At 52.3% G+C, this 13577-nt stretch overlaps 1 protein-coding gene across 2 annotated transcripts in view; it reads left to right on the plus strand.

Moving 5' to 3' along the window:
- Wdr25 (WD repeat domain 25) overlaps positions 1 to 10025 on the plus strand; it is a 134936-nt gene extending 124911 nt beyond the window's left edge. For both annotated transcript variants that reach the window (XM_021179104.1, XM_029484840.1), the window contains 3 exons: positions 6675 to 6845; positions 8013 to 8153; positions 8851 to 10025. In XM_021179104.1, coding sequence (XP_021034763.1) covers positions 6675 to 6845; positions 8013 to 8153; positions 8851 to 9072 — 534 coding nt within the window. In that variant the 3' untranslated portion in view covers positions 9073 to 10025. The remainder of the gene's footprint in view (positions 1 to 6674; positions 6846 to 8012; positions 8154 to 8850) is intronic.
- The last annotated feature ends 3552 nt before the right edge of the window (positions 10026 to 13577 follow it).

The raw sequence follows: 13577 nt of genomic DNA on the forward strand, positions 1-13577 counted from the left end.
TACCGCCCCATGATACATGGTTATTATCTTTGGTGGGCATAGCTATTTTTATAAAGTTGATAACAAAGCTTGTTGTACATCTCATAAGCCCTGTTCTCTTGGGTTGCCTTTGTAAATGGCTCGGTTTGTCCAGAGAAAGCAGGATGGTCCTTCCAGGAGCCCTGTCACCCCATCACTTGTGGTAGTTGTTAGTTTTGTGTCTCTGTGATCAAAGCACATGACGAGGAACAATCCAGAGGAGGGCCGATGGGCTCAGGCATGGTGGAGAGGGTGTGGCAGGGCCTCAGCAGTACTGGGAGTGGGAGAGACCATCCATCACAGCAGACCCGCAACAGGGAGGAGGCCAGAAGCCAGGCCTGCCCCTGGTGCCCCTCTCCTGAAGGTCCCCTGCTCTCCCTAAATGGCACAACTGGCAGGGGGGATAAGCACTTAAACCATGAGCCTGTGTGGCCTTATAACCCTAGCAGGAAGCCACCCGGTCCTGAGATTTTCACCCTCGGGTCAGTGGGAATATGCAGGGTCCCATCCGTCCTGTAGGAAGCTGTTAGTGTGCTTGGCCTGTTCAGGTCTGGTAGTTTATGTCACAGGCCTGTGTAGTGTCCTAACATGAGGAATGACCTGATCCTGGTTTGTCTTACCTGTCAGAAAGATCCCTGGGCCTAACTGGGCTCCCCCTGGCCTCCTGGCAGAGCTGGCCGCCTTTGCTCTGCACACTCTGGAAGTCGCCCTATCAGCAAGTGTCTGGGTTGTGGTTGTGAGATAAGCTGACAACTCCATCTCTTAACTGTTCCTCTTCTCCACATTGGCTCTCCCAGTGTTAACGCAGCCACGCTGGCTTTCATTTGATTAGCTTTAATACGGTGCGCCTTTCAACCAAGCACTTTGAGTCTATCTGTTTCGTTTGATTTAAAGTGGCTTTATGGTGATGAGCCCGTTGAGTCTTTTTTTTTTTTTTTTTTCATTTTCATTTATTTATTTTTGAAACAGGATCTGGCCTCAGACTCCTGGATCCAAGCAAGCCTCCTCCCCAGCCTCCTAAGCAAGTTGGCCTGCAGGTGGTGGCACTACATCTTGCTTTGCTGGAACTTCAGGGGAAACAAAATAAATCCAATGTGATAGGTTGTAGTTAGTGGTTTAAATAATTTACATACAAAGTGATTATCGGTGTGGTTAAATTGGGCCCTACGTTTACTGCTTCCCATTTTGTCTTGCTTTCCTTTGCTGTTCTTTTCCTGTCTCCTTTGGATTACGTGAGCATTTTCTGTTGTGTCATGGGCTGTTCCTTGGGTGAGTGCCCCCAGGGCTCATATCTACTGCCCTCCTCCTTTCTCCTTTCTTTCTCCTTCAGGAAGCCCACTGATGAGATAGTTAAGGCTGTATTTGTTTTGACTTTGGCAAAGAAATTGTGTCATAACAGCGGGCTTGCTTAGGATGCTTGCTGATAATGAGGCTCCACTGTATGATTTCACCTGTCCTGCCAAGCTTTCTGTAGCTGCTCACTGGACTTCCCAGCCCACCAGCTCCTGTGTGCATTTCTTCAGCCTTTTGAGTTTTGTTCAGAGCTTTTAGTGCAGCATCTAGATGGTAGGCAAGTGAAAGAGACCCTTCTGGGCTTGGTGTGCTGCATTTCATCTTACTGTTGTGCAGTGGTCCCCTGCCCCCATGCTGAGATAGTTCCATGGTCTGAATAGAATTCCTCTGCAGTGCCATGTATACCACCAGGACTGTGTGACAAACTGTCACCAAATGTGTGCCACAGCTATGGCAGTTCTCAAAGTCCTGGACTCTCACCAGTGCTGTTCTCAGGAGCCTCACTGGGTTTAGGGACCACAGTCAGCTCTCTGGTAGCCTTCAGTGTCCTCTGCTGTCAGTGGACAGAGCTGGGTAGTATCAATTGTTTGTTTGTTTGGTTCTTTGAGACAGGCTTTTCTGTAGCCATGGATGTCCTGGGACCAGCTCTGCAGATCAGGCTGGCTTTGATCTTAGAGATCCATCCACCTACCTCCCAGCCGGCCAGCAGTGTTTTTGTTGTTAAGACAGAATGCATCATCCCTCCTGACTCCCAGTTCAAGTGTAAGCTTGCAGGCTTTGTTCTTGCACTGCGTGATTATTTTAAACTTTTTTTTTTTCTGGGAAAATTTTATTTGCATTTACCATGGCATTTTTCTTTCTGGTATTAGCAATCGATGGCTGGGAAATGCTCTAACCTTCTGGTAAGGTTTTTGTTGCTGTTGTTGTTGTTGTTCACAATGTATATCCACTCAGGACTGCCACCAGATTGCTGATTTTCCATTAATAACATGTATTCAACTAAGGAGCTGGCATTAAATTACCGTGCTTTAAATTCTCTTAAAAGCAATCCTATTTGTGCGGTTAACCTACCAAATCAATACTTGGTTAATTTGATTTGCTTAATTATGCCTTCACATTTTAAAAATTGCTTTTTAAGTTAATTTTGTAGTATAATTTAATTTAATAAAATATGTCCATGAGTCTAGAGAAAGGGTTGGCAACCAGAGCCTACAAGCCCCATCTGGCCTGTGACCTGCTTTTATATGGCCCCTGGGCTAAATGTGGGTTTTATGCCTGTAATCAACTCTAATATGTGCGCATTTGAGCTCTCTCTCCTGAGAGCGCGCGCACACACACACACACACACACACACACACACACACGAGTACTTAACCGCAACAGTGACTCAGTGACTGTACATGGTTCATGAAACCTAAACTGTCTGTCATCAGTGATCCTTATTCATGAGTGAAGTCTACAAAGTAACATCTTTTTTAAAAAGGATTTTTATTTAGATGCGTGTTATGTGTGTAAGTATGTATGATGTATGTATGTATGTATGTATGTATGCATGTACATATGTATGCAGGCCAGCCAGCCACATGTGTGCAGGTGGCCCAGGAGGCCAGAAGGGGGTGTTGGATTTTCTGGGAGGTTTCGAGCTGATGTGGATGCCGAGAGTGGAGCCTAGATCTTCAGGAAGAGCAATACGTGTTCTAACCACTGAACCATCTCTCCAGCCCCCAGAGAAATAACCAAATAACCCCGGTCACCCCATCTCCCTCATTCTGTCCCCTTCCTCTACTGGTAAAACATACTGGTTTATTTTTATTTGAAGCTTACATTTCTATTGTGTGCGTATTAAATGGGATCTCAAGCATCTGCTGCTTTGTGACTAAGGATGACTTTGAAGCCAGGCGGTGGTGGCGGTACCCAAGCCCTCGTTGAGCTCTCCGTGGCATACGCTGGGCTTTCCCCAGTTCTTCACTGTCTTTGACATGCTGACATCTTGGCGTCCTGCCCACCCGTGCAGCTCTATAACCAGTTGTTGGGTGTGGGGTGGGCTGTGGGTTGCAGGGTGCCGCACGTCTGTAGTGTTGCCCCGGGGTTGCCTGGCCCCTCCTCTCTGAGTCTGTGCATCTCTGCCAGCAGCTTATAGCTATCCAACACCCTGACACCACCCAACAGAGGTGCTGTCAGACTCTGGGAGTTTGCTCATTTAATAGGCAAGGGATGACATTTAAGTTTGCTTAAATTGCTCTTGTTATAAGCAAGGTCGAAGCCATTTCCCTGTCGATGAGCTGCGTCCTCTCGCCATCTTCTGTGGAGCTCAGGCTTTCTCAGAGGCTGCTGGTGTTGCAGATGGTAACCTTTGCATCTAATGCCCCTTACAAACGCCTCTCCCACGTGGCTGCCTGTTACTCGTTCGTTATTTATCTGCTCTTGTTCTGCCTGTGAGTGAGCTGTGTTAGTTACTCGCCACTTGGTCAGCCGGACTGGCTTCTCTCTCACTGTTCCTGGCTGTAAAGCTGTGTCTGGGAAGTACCCCAAGGCCTGGCCCGTAGAGAAATCCAGTCACGTTGTCTTCTCTGATTTATATGTTTTCCTTTGTTTTATTAGTATAAAGTTTTGTTGCTTCTCTAATGTCTACAGACGTTTTAATGGTCATTCTCAAAGCTCTGTGACTGACTCGGCCTTAAGGACAAGCCCTACAAGCATGCTCTAGAGCTGGCATGTGTAGACTGTCACATTCTCACACTTGAAGAAGCCCATATGCCTGTTATCAGGGAAATGGAACAATCTGCGAGCTGAGACCTGGGCCATAGCCAGAACCTCACTGGAACGGCCCATTCGATCCGAGAGAGCCGGGGCCTCAAAGAGGCAAGGCTGTGCCTTGGTCGGCATGTACAGTCCAGCGGAGTCCAGGTTGATTGTCTACAGGCGGTCTCAATTCTCCAGCTATGACACAAGCTGTCGTCTACCTTCCCCACAGCCAGGCTTTTCCAGTGGGTCTGCAGTTGCCAGTGGAGGCTCTCCTCCTTGGCTCCAGTCCTGAGGTAGGGCGTGCCAGCTGCCCAGGTAATAATCAAGGTTGCCGTAAAACTCCCCAGCCTACAGGGTATGTCTCAGCGGGAAGGAAAGTCTGCCGTGCGGTGATGAGCACTCCGAAGGCCAGCTTCCTGCCCACAGCTGTGCCTCATTGGCAGGGTTCATCTGTAACACGGGCAGTTTCCCAGCCATTTGCTTTTATGGTGCCCTAATGAACTGTGCTATTTGTAGCCATTCTGAGAAGATGTGTGCCTTTTGTTCTGGTAAAGTTTACTTGGAAGGTGCAGGGTATAGGTAGCTCTGACATGCATGGCAGATGGCCCCTGGGTATGCCTTTCTAGGCTGTTGTCCTGACTCAGAAGGGGCTGTTGTTCTGAGTTAGAAAATACAGGGAGAGTCCCAGGTGCCTTTATCATTCCCTGGCCTAACCCAAGGAGGCTACAGGGCATGTGCTCTTAAGGCCACACATAACCCAGGGCACACATGGTGACCACTAACTGCTGTCCTCTATGACCTGGCCGGCTCTGCACGGATTCACCAAGGAGAAGGATCCGGGCCACCTGCAGAGATGTGTCTGAGAGGTGAGATGTGGCCAGACCAGTTTCTCACTCTGTAGTCACTGGTGTTCCTAGTTAGCTCTTGATGCCCGGCGACCTGGCCTGTGATTGATGGCGACAGTTAGAGGGGAAGGGTGAGCAGAGGTATCTTAACATGGCCACAGAGTCCCATAGGACATGGGAGAAGGGGTCTGAGGGTGGTGGGATTGGACTGTTTAGGGATGAACAGGGGCAGTGAAGACCCCCAGAGCCAAGGGGAGGTCTCAGTTTGCTTGTTGACCCCTCTGCCCACCAGAAAGCAGCACTGTGCTTGAACACTGGGTGTTGGGTAAGCTTGTGGGGCAGATATTGGGGGCTGTGACATGTCCTGCCCTCCCCAGGTTCATGCCTAGCGGGGGTTTATCTCAGCAGCAGTGTGGGTCCTGGATGCCCATGGATTCTGGTCTCGTGGGATGACACACAAGAAAGCAGGCAGCTCTTATAGCTGGAGACGCTCCTAGAAGCATCTGTGAGGGGCAGACTGTGGCCCTGTCCTGCCTTCATGTCTCTGCAGGGCTGGCCTCTCCTCTTCAGGGCTTGGGGGGTGGGTGGGTCTGATGTCACTCCAGTAGACGGCTACTTGTGAAGAGGCCAAGTCATTTGTTGCCCACGTTTGCCCCTAGTAACTTAAAGAGGCAGGGACTGGCCAGCAGACAACCCAGTTGTGAGCCCCAAGGGAAGCAGCTGGGATGGGTGAGGGTTGGCCTCACCTCATTTGGTAGCCAGCAGAACGGATGACCCCAGAACTGTGTGTCTGCTGTAGCCACATGGTGGCGCCGAGAGAGCTGATAACCCTGTGACCAGTGCCTGTGGGCTGCCTGTGCTTCCCTTCCAGACAGCAGGGGCTGGGTTTGGCATTTGGCATCATGCCCTGCCCTGCCATGTTGAGAGCTCATTCGGTGGAGGTGCCCTGAGTCCTTGTGCTGGACCCCGCTCGTTCCTACCAAACCCGGCATGTCAGAGCAGGACGCGTGGAAGACAGTGCAGGGCATGGCTCCCCTCGTTTAGGAGTGGAGGCTGCGAGATACCCGGGATGATCCTTAGAAAATAAAGCACAACTTTAAAAGTCAAATGCATTCTGCTGGGTGGCTGTGGCACGGGCCTTTAATACTGGTACTCGGGAGGCAGAGGCAGGTGGATCTCTGTGAGTTCAAGGCCAGCCTGGTCTTGAGAGCAAGTTCCAGGAAATAAAAATCAAAACCAATGTAAGCTGCATTCTGAGACTTGAGTCCTAAGAACACTTGTTCCCTGTGTCATTGCTACTCATCCAGGGACAGTAGTCCAGGTTTTGTAGCTGTGAGCTACGTGACACGTTCAGGCCCTCTCAGAGGAATGACACCATCATTGCTGGATGGCGCTATTCATTAGGTACTGAGGTCAAGGTGGGAGCCCCCATCCCTAATGTGAGTTCACTGTATATTGCTGTTGAGGGACCCTGTCAGCCCCGGAAACAACTGCCGCTCACTGTACCTGCCCACATACTGACAGAGACGGTGGGCATAACCAGCAGGTCAGCTTGCATCTGACAGGTCATTGGTTCCCAAGAGCAAACAGCTACGGCCTGGTGAGGTTGGAAAGTCACAGGGATTCATCTATGCCGGGGCTGCGTGGAGTGTGTATAGCTCAGAATAGGTTCACTGGCCCTGCCCATCCTGAGTACTACCTAACACTCCTTGGCTCTCCCTGGGTGAGCATCTTCCCCACGCCCACCATGGTGACTAGTGTCTACTCTTACAGGTGGTGAAAGGCTACAAGGCCACCATCCAGCAGACCCTGGACATTCTCTTCCTCCAGGAGGGCTCTGAGTTTCTTAGCAGTACGGACGCATCCACCCGGGACTCTGCTGACCGAACCATTATCGCCTGGGATTTCCGGACTGCTGCCAAGATCTCCAACCAGATCTTCCATGTGAGGAGCCTCGGATGGAATTGTTCTGCACATCAGCCATAGGGGGTTTCCTGCAGCCCTGGGGTGGGGTCCTGGCTCCTTTCTGTCTGGGGCAGGGGGAGATCATTTCTTTGAAGTATCTAGGACAGGGGTAGTCATAGGTCGGGTCTAGGGCTACTGCACAGTGGCAGCCTCTGCTGACTGCCCTTTCTGGTCCAGCCGCCCATGACTTTGATAATAGCACCTCATGGAGTACTAAGAAGGACAGAAGAGAGAATGCTTATAAAGATGGAGCATAGTGTCAGGCACAGAGTCCTCCCTGATAGTAGAATTGTCATGACCAACCCAGCACCATCATCACTACCAACCTCACCGTTGCTGATCACCACCTCTATCACCAGCATTACCATCACTGCTGCCACCACATCACCATCACTATGGTTACCACATCACCATATCACCATCACCATGGTCACCACCTCCACATCAATCACAATCACTGTGGTCACCTCCACCATATCACGATCACCATTGTTACTACCTCCACCAGATCACCATCACCATGGTCACCACCTCCTACCACATCACCATCACCATGGTCACCACTACCACATCACTCACCATCACTGTGGTCACCTCCACCATATCATGATCATCATTGTTACCACCTACACCACATCACCATCACCATGGTCACTACCTCCACATCACCATCACCATGGTCACCACCTCCATAGCACCATCACCACGGTCACCACCTCCATAGCACCATCACCATGGTCACCTCCATCATATCACTATCACTGTGGTCACTACCACTAACTCCACCACCATCTCCATGACAACCATGATAGTGGTTACCACCGCCATCACTGTGCTCACTATCACTGCCTTTTGGTTATGTTCTGTATATGTGACACACGCATGCACACACACACACACACACACACACACACACACACACAGCACCCTGGTTAGCCACTGGGATCTGCAGAGCCGCAGGATAAAGCAGCAGAGTGCTGTTCTAAAGCTCCTGAGTGTGTGGCAACTTTGTTACAACGGCAGCCACCCACCCAGCCTCTTAAGCCAAGGCCCAGGAGACATGGCCAAAGCTCTGAGAGCAGGGGCTCCGTGGGAGGCAAAAATCCCCTGTGGTAGCCGTCACCCCTCCATGTCCTGCTCTTTCAGGAGAGGTACACCTGTCCTAGCCTCGCCTTGCATCCAAGGGAGCCTGTGTTCCTTGCGCAAACCAATGGCAACTACCTGGCTCTCTTTTCCTCTGTGTGGCCCTATCGGATGAGCAGACGGAGACGCTACGAAGGTCACAAGGTACCTCCATCTTTGTTACTAAGGCCAAATGCTGACCATTGGCCCCAAAGCTTCCAGCTAGGACACGTGGATCCCCTGGGCACTCTGCTGCCCAAGTGGATGATTGCTGGCTCTGTGGACAAGGGTCCACTCAAGGCCCAGGACACATCTAGTGCGCAGCCACAGAGCAGGAGAGCATGCCCGTTCACGTGTCATGGGGGTGGGAATAGGAGCAGGGAGAATAGACTTGGGAGCCTTTTCTCTGTGTACTCCTTTTCTGCACAAGGCCTGCTTTGCTGAGCTGGAAGAGGCTAGGGAGTGACTCTGTAGCACCAGACCCCAGCTCTGCAGAAACTGCCTCACCTGGCTCCCATTCCCAGGACACTGTGGCTAGCGGCTGCCATCCGTGAAGATCACACTGCACAGTCAAGCTACAGACTGCGTTTTAATAAGTGTGCCGTTTATGCTGGGCATTCATAACTGTACTGGAGACCTGCAGCCCATGTGTCACAGGACTGCTGGGGCTGGTGGCCTTGGGACACCAGGTCACACCTCCACGGTGTAGGCACACAGCAGGAGCGCAGCTTCTCACCTCAGGGTCACTAAAGATAAAGTCAGCCCTGTGCTTAGCAGCTTCTTAGCCTCAGCTCATTCTTTGCAGCGTGGGGTGAATCATCATCCCTCACAGGTAGCTCTGTCTGTCTGTCTTTCTCCACAGGTGGAAGGCTATGCGGTGGGCTGTGAGTGTTCCCCATGTGGTGACCTGCTGGTGACAGGCAGCGCTGATGGCCGGGTTTTGATGTTCAGTTTCCGCACGGCCAGCCGGGCGTGCACACTACAAGGGCACACGCAGGCCTGCCTTGGCACCACCTACCATCCTGTGCTGCCTTCTGTCCTTGGGACCTGCTCCTGGGGAGGAGACATCAAGATCTGGCACTAACTGGCAACTGAGACCCCGCCCCTGGGTAGGCGGCCGGAGGTTAGGCTGCTCCCGAGAGCTGCTGAGCTTCAGTGACTCGGCTATAGAATGGGGGTGAGAAGCCGTCTCAGCGCAAGCGTGTGTTAGTAAAGGCGTTTGTCAGTGACTGGTGGGTGACACTCAATCAGTAAGTGTGTGCTCTGTATGGTTTGGTTGGTTGATTGGTTTTTTATTTGTTTGTTTTGTTTCTGGTTTTTCAAGACAGGGTTTCTCTGTGTAGCCCTGGTGGTCCTGGAACTCAGGCTGGCCTTGAACTCAGGGACCCACCTGCCTCTGCCTCCTGAGTGCTGAGATGAAAGGTGTGTGCCACCACGCCTGGTGTGGTTTTTCTTAATGTGATTTTGGCAATGAACACATATTAGCAGTGTCTTCCTGCCTTCTTACTGCAGATAGGGGAGCTTGAGGAGCGACTGTCACCTGCTGGTCCTTCGGACAGTGAGGCTCTGGGGCTTGTGACTGCCCAGGAGCTCAGTGCACTACAGCGCCCCCCACCACCACTCCACTATAAGACACTAACAACTGTGTTTCTTCCTACCCACCTCTGGTCCTCTAACCTGCTGCCTGCCCACTGCCAGGTGGGTGGTCTGTGATGGGCAAAGCTATGCATCTGTCCTGAAGGAGTGCGAGGAGAGGCAGGGACTCAGAAGCACATAGAAGGAAGTGTGGCACGAAGGGAGTGGAACTGTTGGAAAGGATGCCGAGGATGAGGAGGCGTGGCCTTGTGGGAGGAAGTGTGTCACTGGGGGTGGGCTTTGAGGTTTCAGAAGCTCACACCAGGTCCAGTGGATCTCTCTCCACCTTCAGATGGGGGTGTAGAACGCCTGCACTCTGCCATGCTTCCCGTCATGATGATAATCTGAATGATGGCCCTCTGAATCTGTAAACCCGCCCCAATTAAATGCTTTTTAAACTAAGAATTGCCGTGGTCATGGTGTTTCTTCACAGCAGTAGAACAGGGACGAAGACAGGGAGCCTCGCTCCCTAGGGGCCTGGAGCAGGCCTATGAGTCTCAGACACTATCAGAATTGTAACTAGGATGCCCGACGGCCCAGGGACTCACTCACAGGTTGGGGTGGGTATCATGGTACTTAAAAGAGGTAGGGAGGGGCGGGGGGAGGAGGAGGAAGGAGGGGAGGAGGTCTGGGATGTGGCAGAGTGGTGTGTGGCTTCACCCCCTACCCATTCTGTGATCTAGTCCTGGGCATGACCTGTCCCCTTCCCTCCCTGCCCCAGTTCCTCATCCGTGAAATCAGATTCAGGGAAGCAGCCTCCATATGTGTTGGGATATGGAAGAGTGTTGGTCATACTGAGTCATAGGGCCAGAAGTGGCCCAGGGATGCTGTGTTAGGACATTTATTTTAGTGTCCAAGGCATTGAAGGGTATCACCATCTGGGGAAAGCAGGTCAGGGCCTTGGGCTGGGCCTTGCCCTAAAGCTCCTGTGTCCTTGCTGCCACAATAGGCCGGCCTAGGTCCCCTCTTCCCCTGGCTGATGGCTGCCTGCTCTGTGCTCAGGTGCCGCAGGGCCAATGTCCTGGGGACAAGCTACTGTCTCTTCCCCATGAGCATACAGAGAGATGCCACAGGGGTGTAACTCCTTCTTTCTCAAGCAGCATGTCCCACCCTGTGCTGTCCCGTGTGACACTCAGCAAGATCCTAGGCAGGACTTTGTGTCCCGCCATGTCCCTGGCACATAAATGTCCAACGAATGACTTCTGCTGGGACCCAGGCTTTAGAACCAGTCAGGCACAGATTTGAAGTCTGCCTGAAGTATTGCATGACTTTGGGCAAGCTTTGTGGTTTACTCAGTGTCTCAGTCCCCCCCCCCACACACACACACACCATCCCCCTGGAGAGCAGCATGGGGCCCATGTTCATTGGGTGCTCGGGTTACTTGGATCTGTGTGGCTACCTTGTGACACTGAGCCTGTTCAGGCTGGGTACCTGGCCAGATTCGCTCTAGGCTTTGCTGTGGTGGGCCACGGGCTGGTGGGACCCTCTCCTACTGTTGACTCTTGCTTTCAGGGTCTTAGCGTGGGCCAGATTTTATCTCGGTAGAGGCTGCTGGCAGGAGCTGCCTCCTTCCTTCCCACTTGCAAAACCTCACGGTGAGCTTCAGAGTGGCTGCCGTCTGCCTCATACTAGACTAGGACTCCTTGCCCAGGAAGATGGAGAGCTATGATCAGTAGCTCTCACCGTGAACCAGAGGACTGATGTGATCCTCAGAGAACTCAGGGCCCCTCGTAGCATCTTCATTGAGTGTCTCCCCGAGTGCAGGCCTGAATGAGTGAGAATACAGAAGCAGGGGGTCCAGCCTTCTCCAGCCTCTCCCACTGGCTGTCCCTCCCCCTCCTGTGGTTGCCAGGGTTTCTATCTTCCCCAGGATATCTTCTGCCCCCCTGCAGTGATTGGCTCTGGTCACCAGGCTTTTCCTGGAGGGCTAGCAGGTAGCTATCTATAGAGGGGTTCTCTGTCTACCTCTGTACTCAGCCCTCTCCTGCCAGTGTCCCTGGGACAACAGGACCATAGAGCCCTAATTAGACTCTGGGACTACCTCCTGGTGGTATAGGATTGGCTTCTCACGTGAGAAAGCCTTTGCTTTCTCATGTACACAGTGGGGCTGTTGGGACAGTGAGGGTAGGGAAAGAGCTCTTCAGACTGTCTCCTGGATGGTGCTGCCAGGATAGACAGATACCAGGATAGACAGATCTGAATCTCTATGCTGACTCAGGTCCAGGGGAACAGTCATGCCTTTCTAGTGGTCCCATTGTGGTTGCTTCCTGGTGCCATCCCTAGGGTCTGGTTTCTTTCTGCAGGGGTTGGTGCATTGCGCCCCTGTATTTGCCCCAGCTGGCTTCCTGGGCAGGAGGACAGGTGTGTCCCATGTTTGCCGGCTTCTTCAAATGCCTCTTCCAAAGAACACTCAGAAAGACTGACTTTGATCCTAGCCGAGGTGTCGGGGAGTTCACCATTTGCAATTTTAAAAATAGGCAAGCTAAATTTGGAAAGCGCGGAGAAAGATGAACCTGGAGTGTGGGTTCTCCCTCCACCCACCCTCCCCGGCCCAACTCACCCCATCCCACTTTCACATCTGCAATCTGCAGCATCAGAGCAGAGGGATCCTGGGAGCAGAGCTGCCTTGTCTAGAGATGCCTGTACAGGTTGGACCCACTCCTGTCTTGCTCACCGAGTCAGGTTGTGACTTTCATCTGAGTTATACTAACACACATCCCCTGTCACCCTCCTCCCCCTGCCCCCCAAGAGTGGCCATGGCCCTCTGTGTCTTGCTGAGGAGGCTCCTCAAAGAGTACAGAGGCATGCCAGGAAAACCTGTCCCTGAAGCCTGCATCCTTGATTCCTTTCACTGTTTCCCAAATGGCTCTCCATACTCCACCAACCCAGCTGGACTCCATACAGGAGGTTGCCAACCGTCTAGAAGGCCCAGGAAAGGCCCAGTGTCCTCTGGATAGAAAGAAAGGGGGAAATTAGCCCTGCCTCTGGTGATAGCCAACCAGTGGGAGTGTGGCCATGCACTTCCTGTTGGGGTCTCGGGGGAGGGGCTATGGATTGTTTGCAGTGGTTTAGCATGCAGATGGGCATTGCTATAGACTAGGCGGGGTCTGAGTGGACTCCTGAGAGGGTGCTCTGTGGATGAGGGGTCCCCTACCAGGCTTCACCTGGTAATCTGGGCATATGGGGACTGGCAGGAGCTACCCTATGACAACAGGTATGGGCACAGAACATTGGAAACTAGTGGCTCCAGGGCTCTCTTGTCAGAGCGGCACCAGAGAGCACGGACTGTTTTAGAATGTCCTGCTGTCATCTACCTGGGCCTTTGCTGGAGTTCCCTGGTGTACTCCTGTTCATCCTTCAGTAGCTGGTATGAACTTCTCCTGACCCCATCTCCTCTCTCCTCTAGGACAGTGAGAACTCTCCCTGATTTAGAGTCTATGAGGCCCTTTATCCTTAAAGCTCTGAGCCTAGCACTACATCTGTCTCTCTCCCAGCTTCTTGGGGGGGGGGTGGTTGCAGGGCCAGCATGGGGCTGGCTAGCTGGCTCTAACACAGAGGACAAAAGGAAATCATAAGACCTCAACCCAGAGCTTACTCTAGAAGTGCTCTGGGGAGAGTGATGCACAGCCTGGGGGTTCTGCGCAACAGCACCCCAGTGCTCTGATGGCTGCTAGCTTTGAAAGCCAAGGCAGAGCTGCGGGGCATGGAGCTGGGATGAGGTAGTTCTCAACAGGAAAGGGCCATGGGTGTCCACAGGAGGCAGATGGAGAACCCTTCTGAAGGAAGGAGCCACCGTCCTAGGCCTTGTTGAAAACCCCACAATTCATTTTCAGGGTTTGAATGGCCGTGTGTCAGATAGCCAGGCACACAGAGAAACGGGGTGACATGAGCAGGAAGCAAAGACACAGGCCCGCGTCTGTGTCTGGCTTGCATGAACTGGAAGGCAAGCTGTGT

Source organism: Mus caroli, chromosome 12, assembly GCF_900094665.2.
Source record: "Mus caroli chromosome 12, CAROLI_EIJ_v1.1, whole genome shotgun sequence".
NCBI classification, from domain to species: domain Eukaryota; kingdom Metazoa; phylum Chordata; class Mammalia; order Rodentia; family Muridae; genus Mus; species Mus caroli.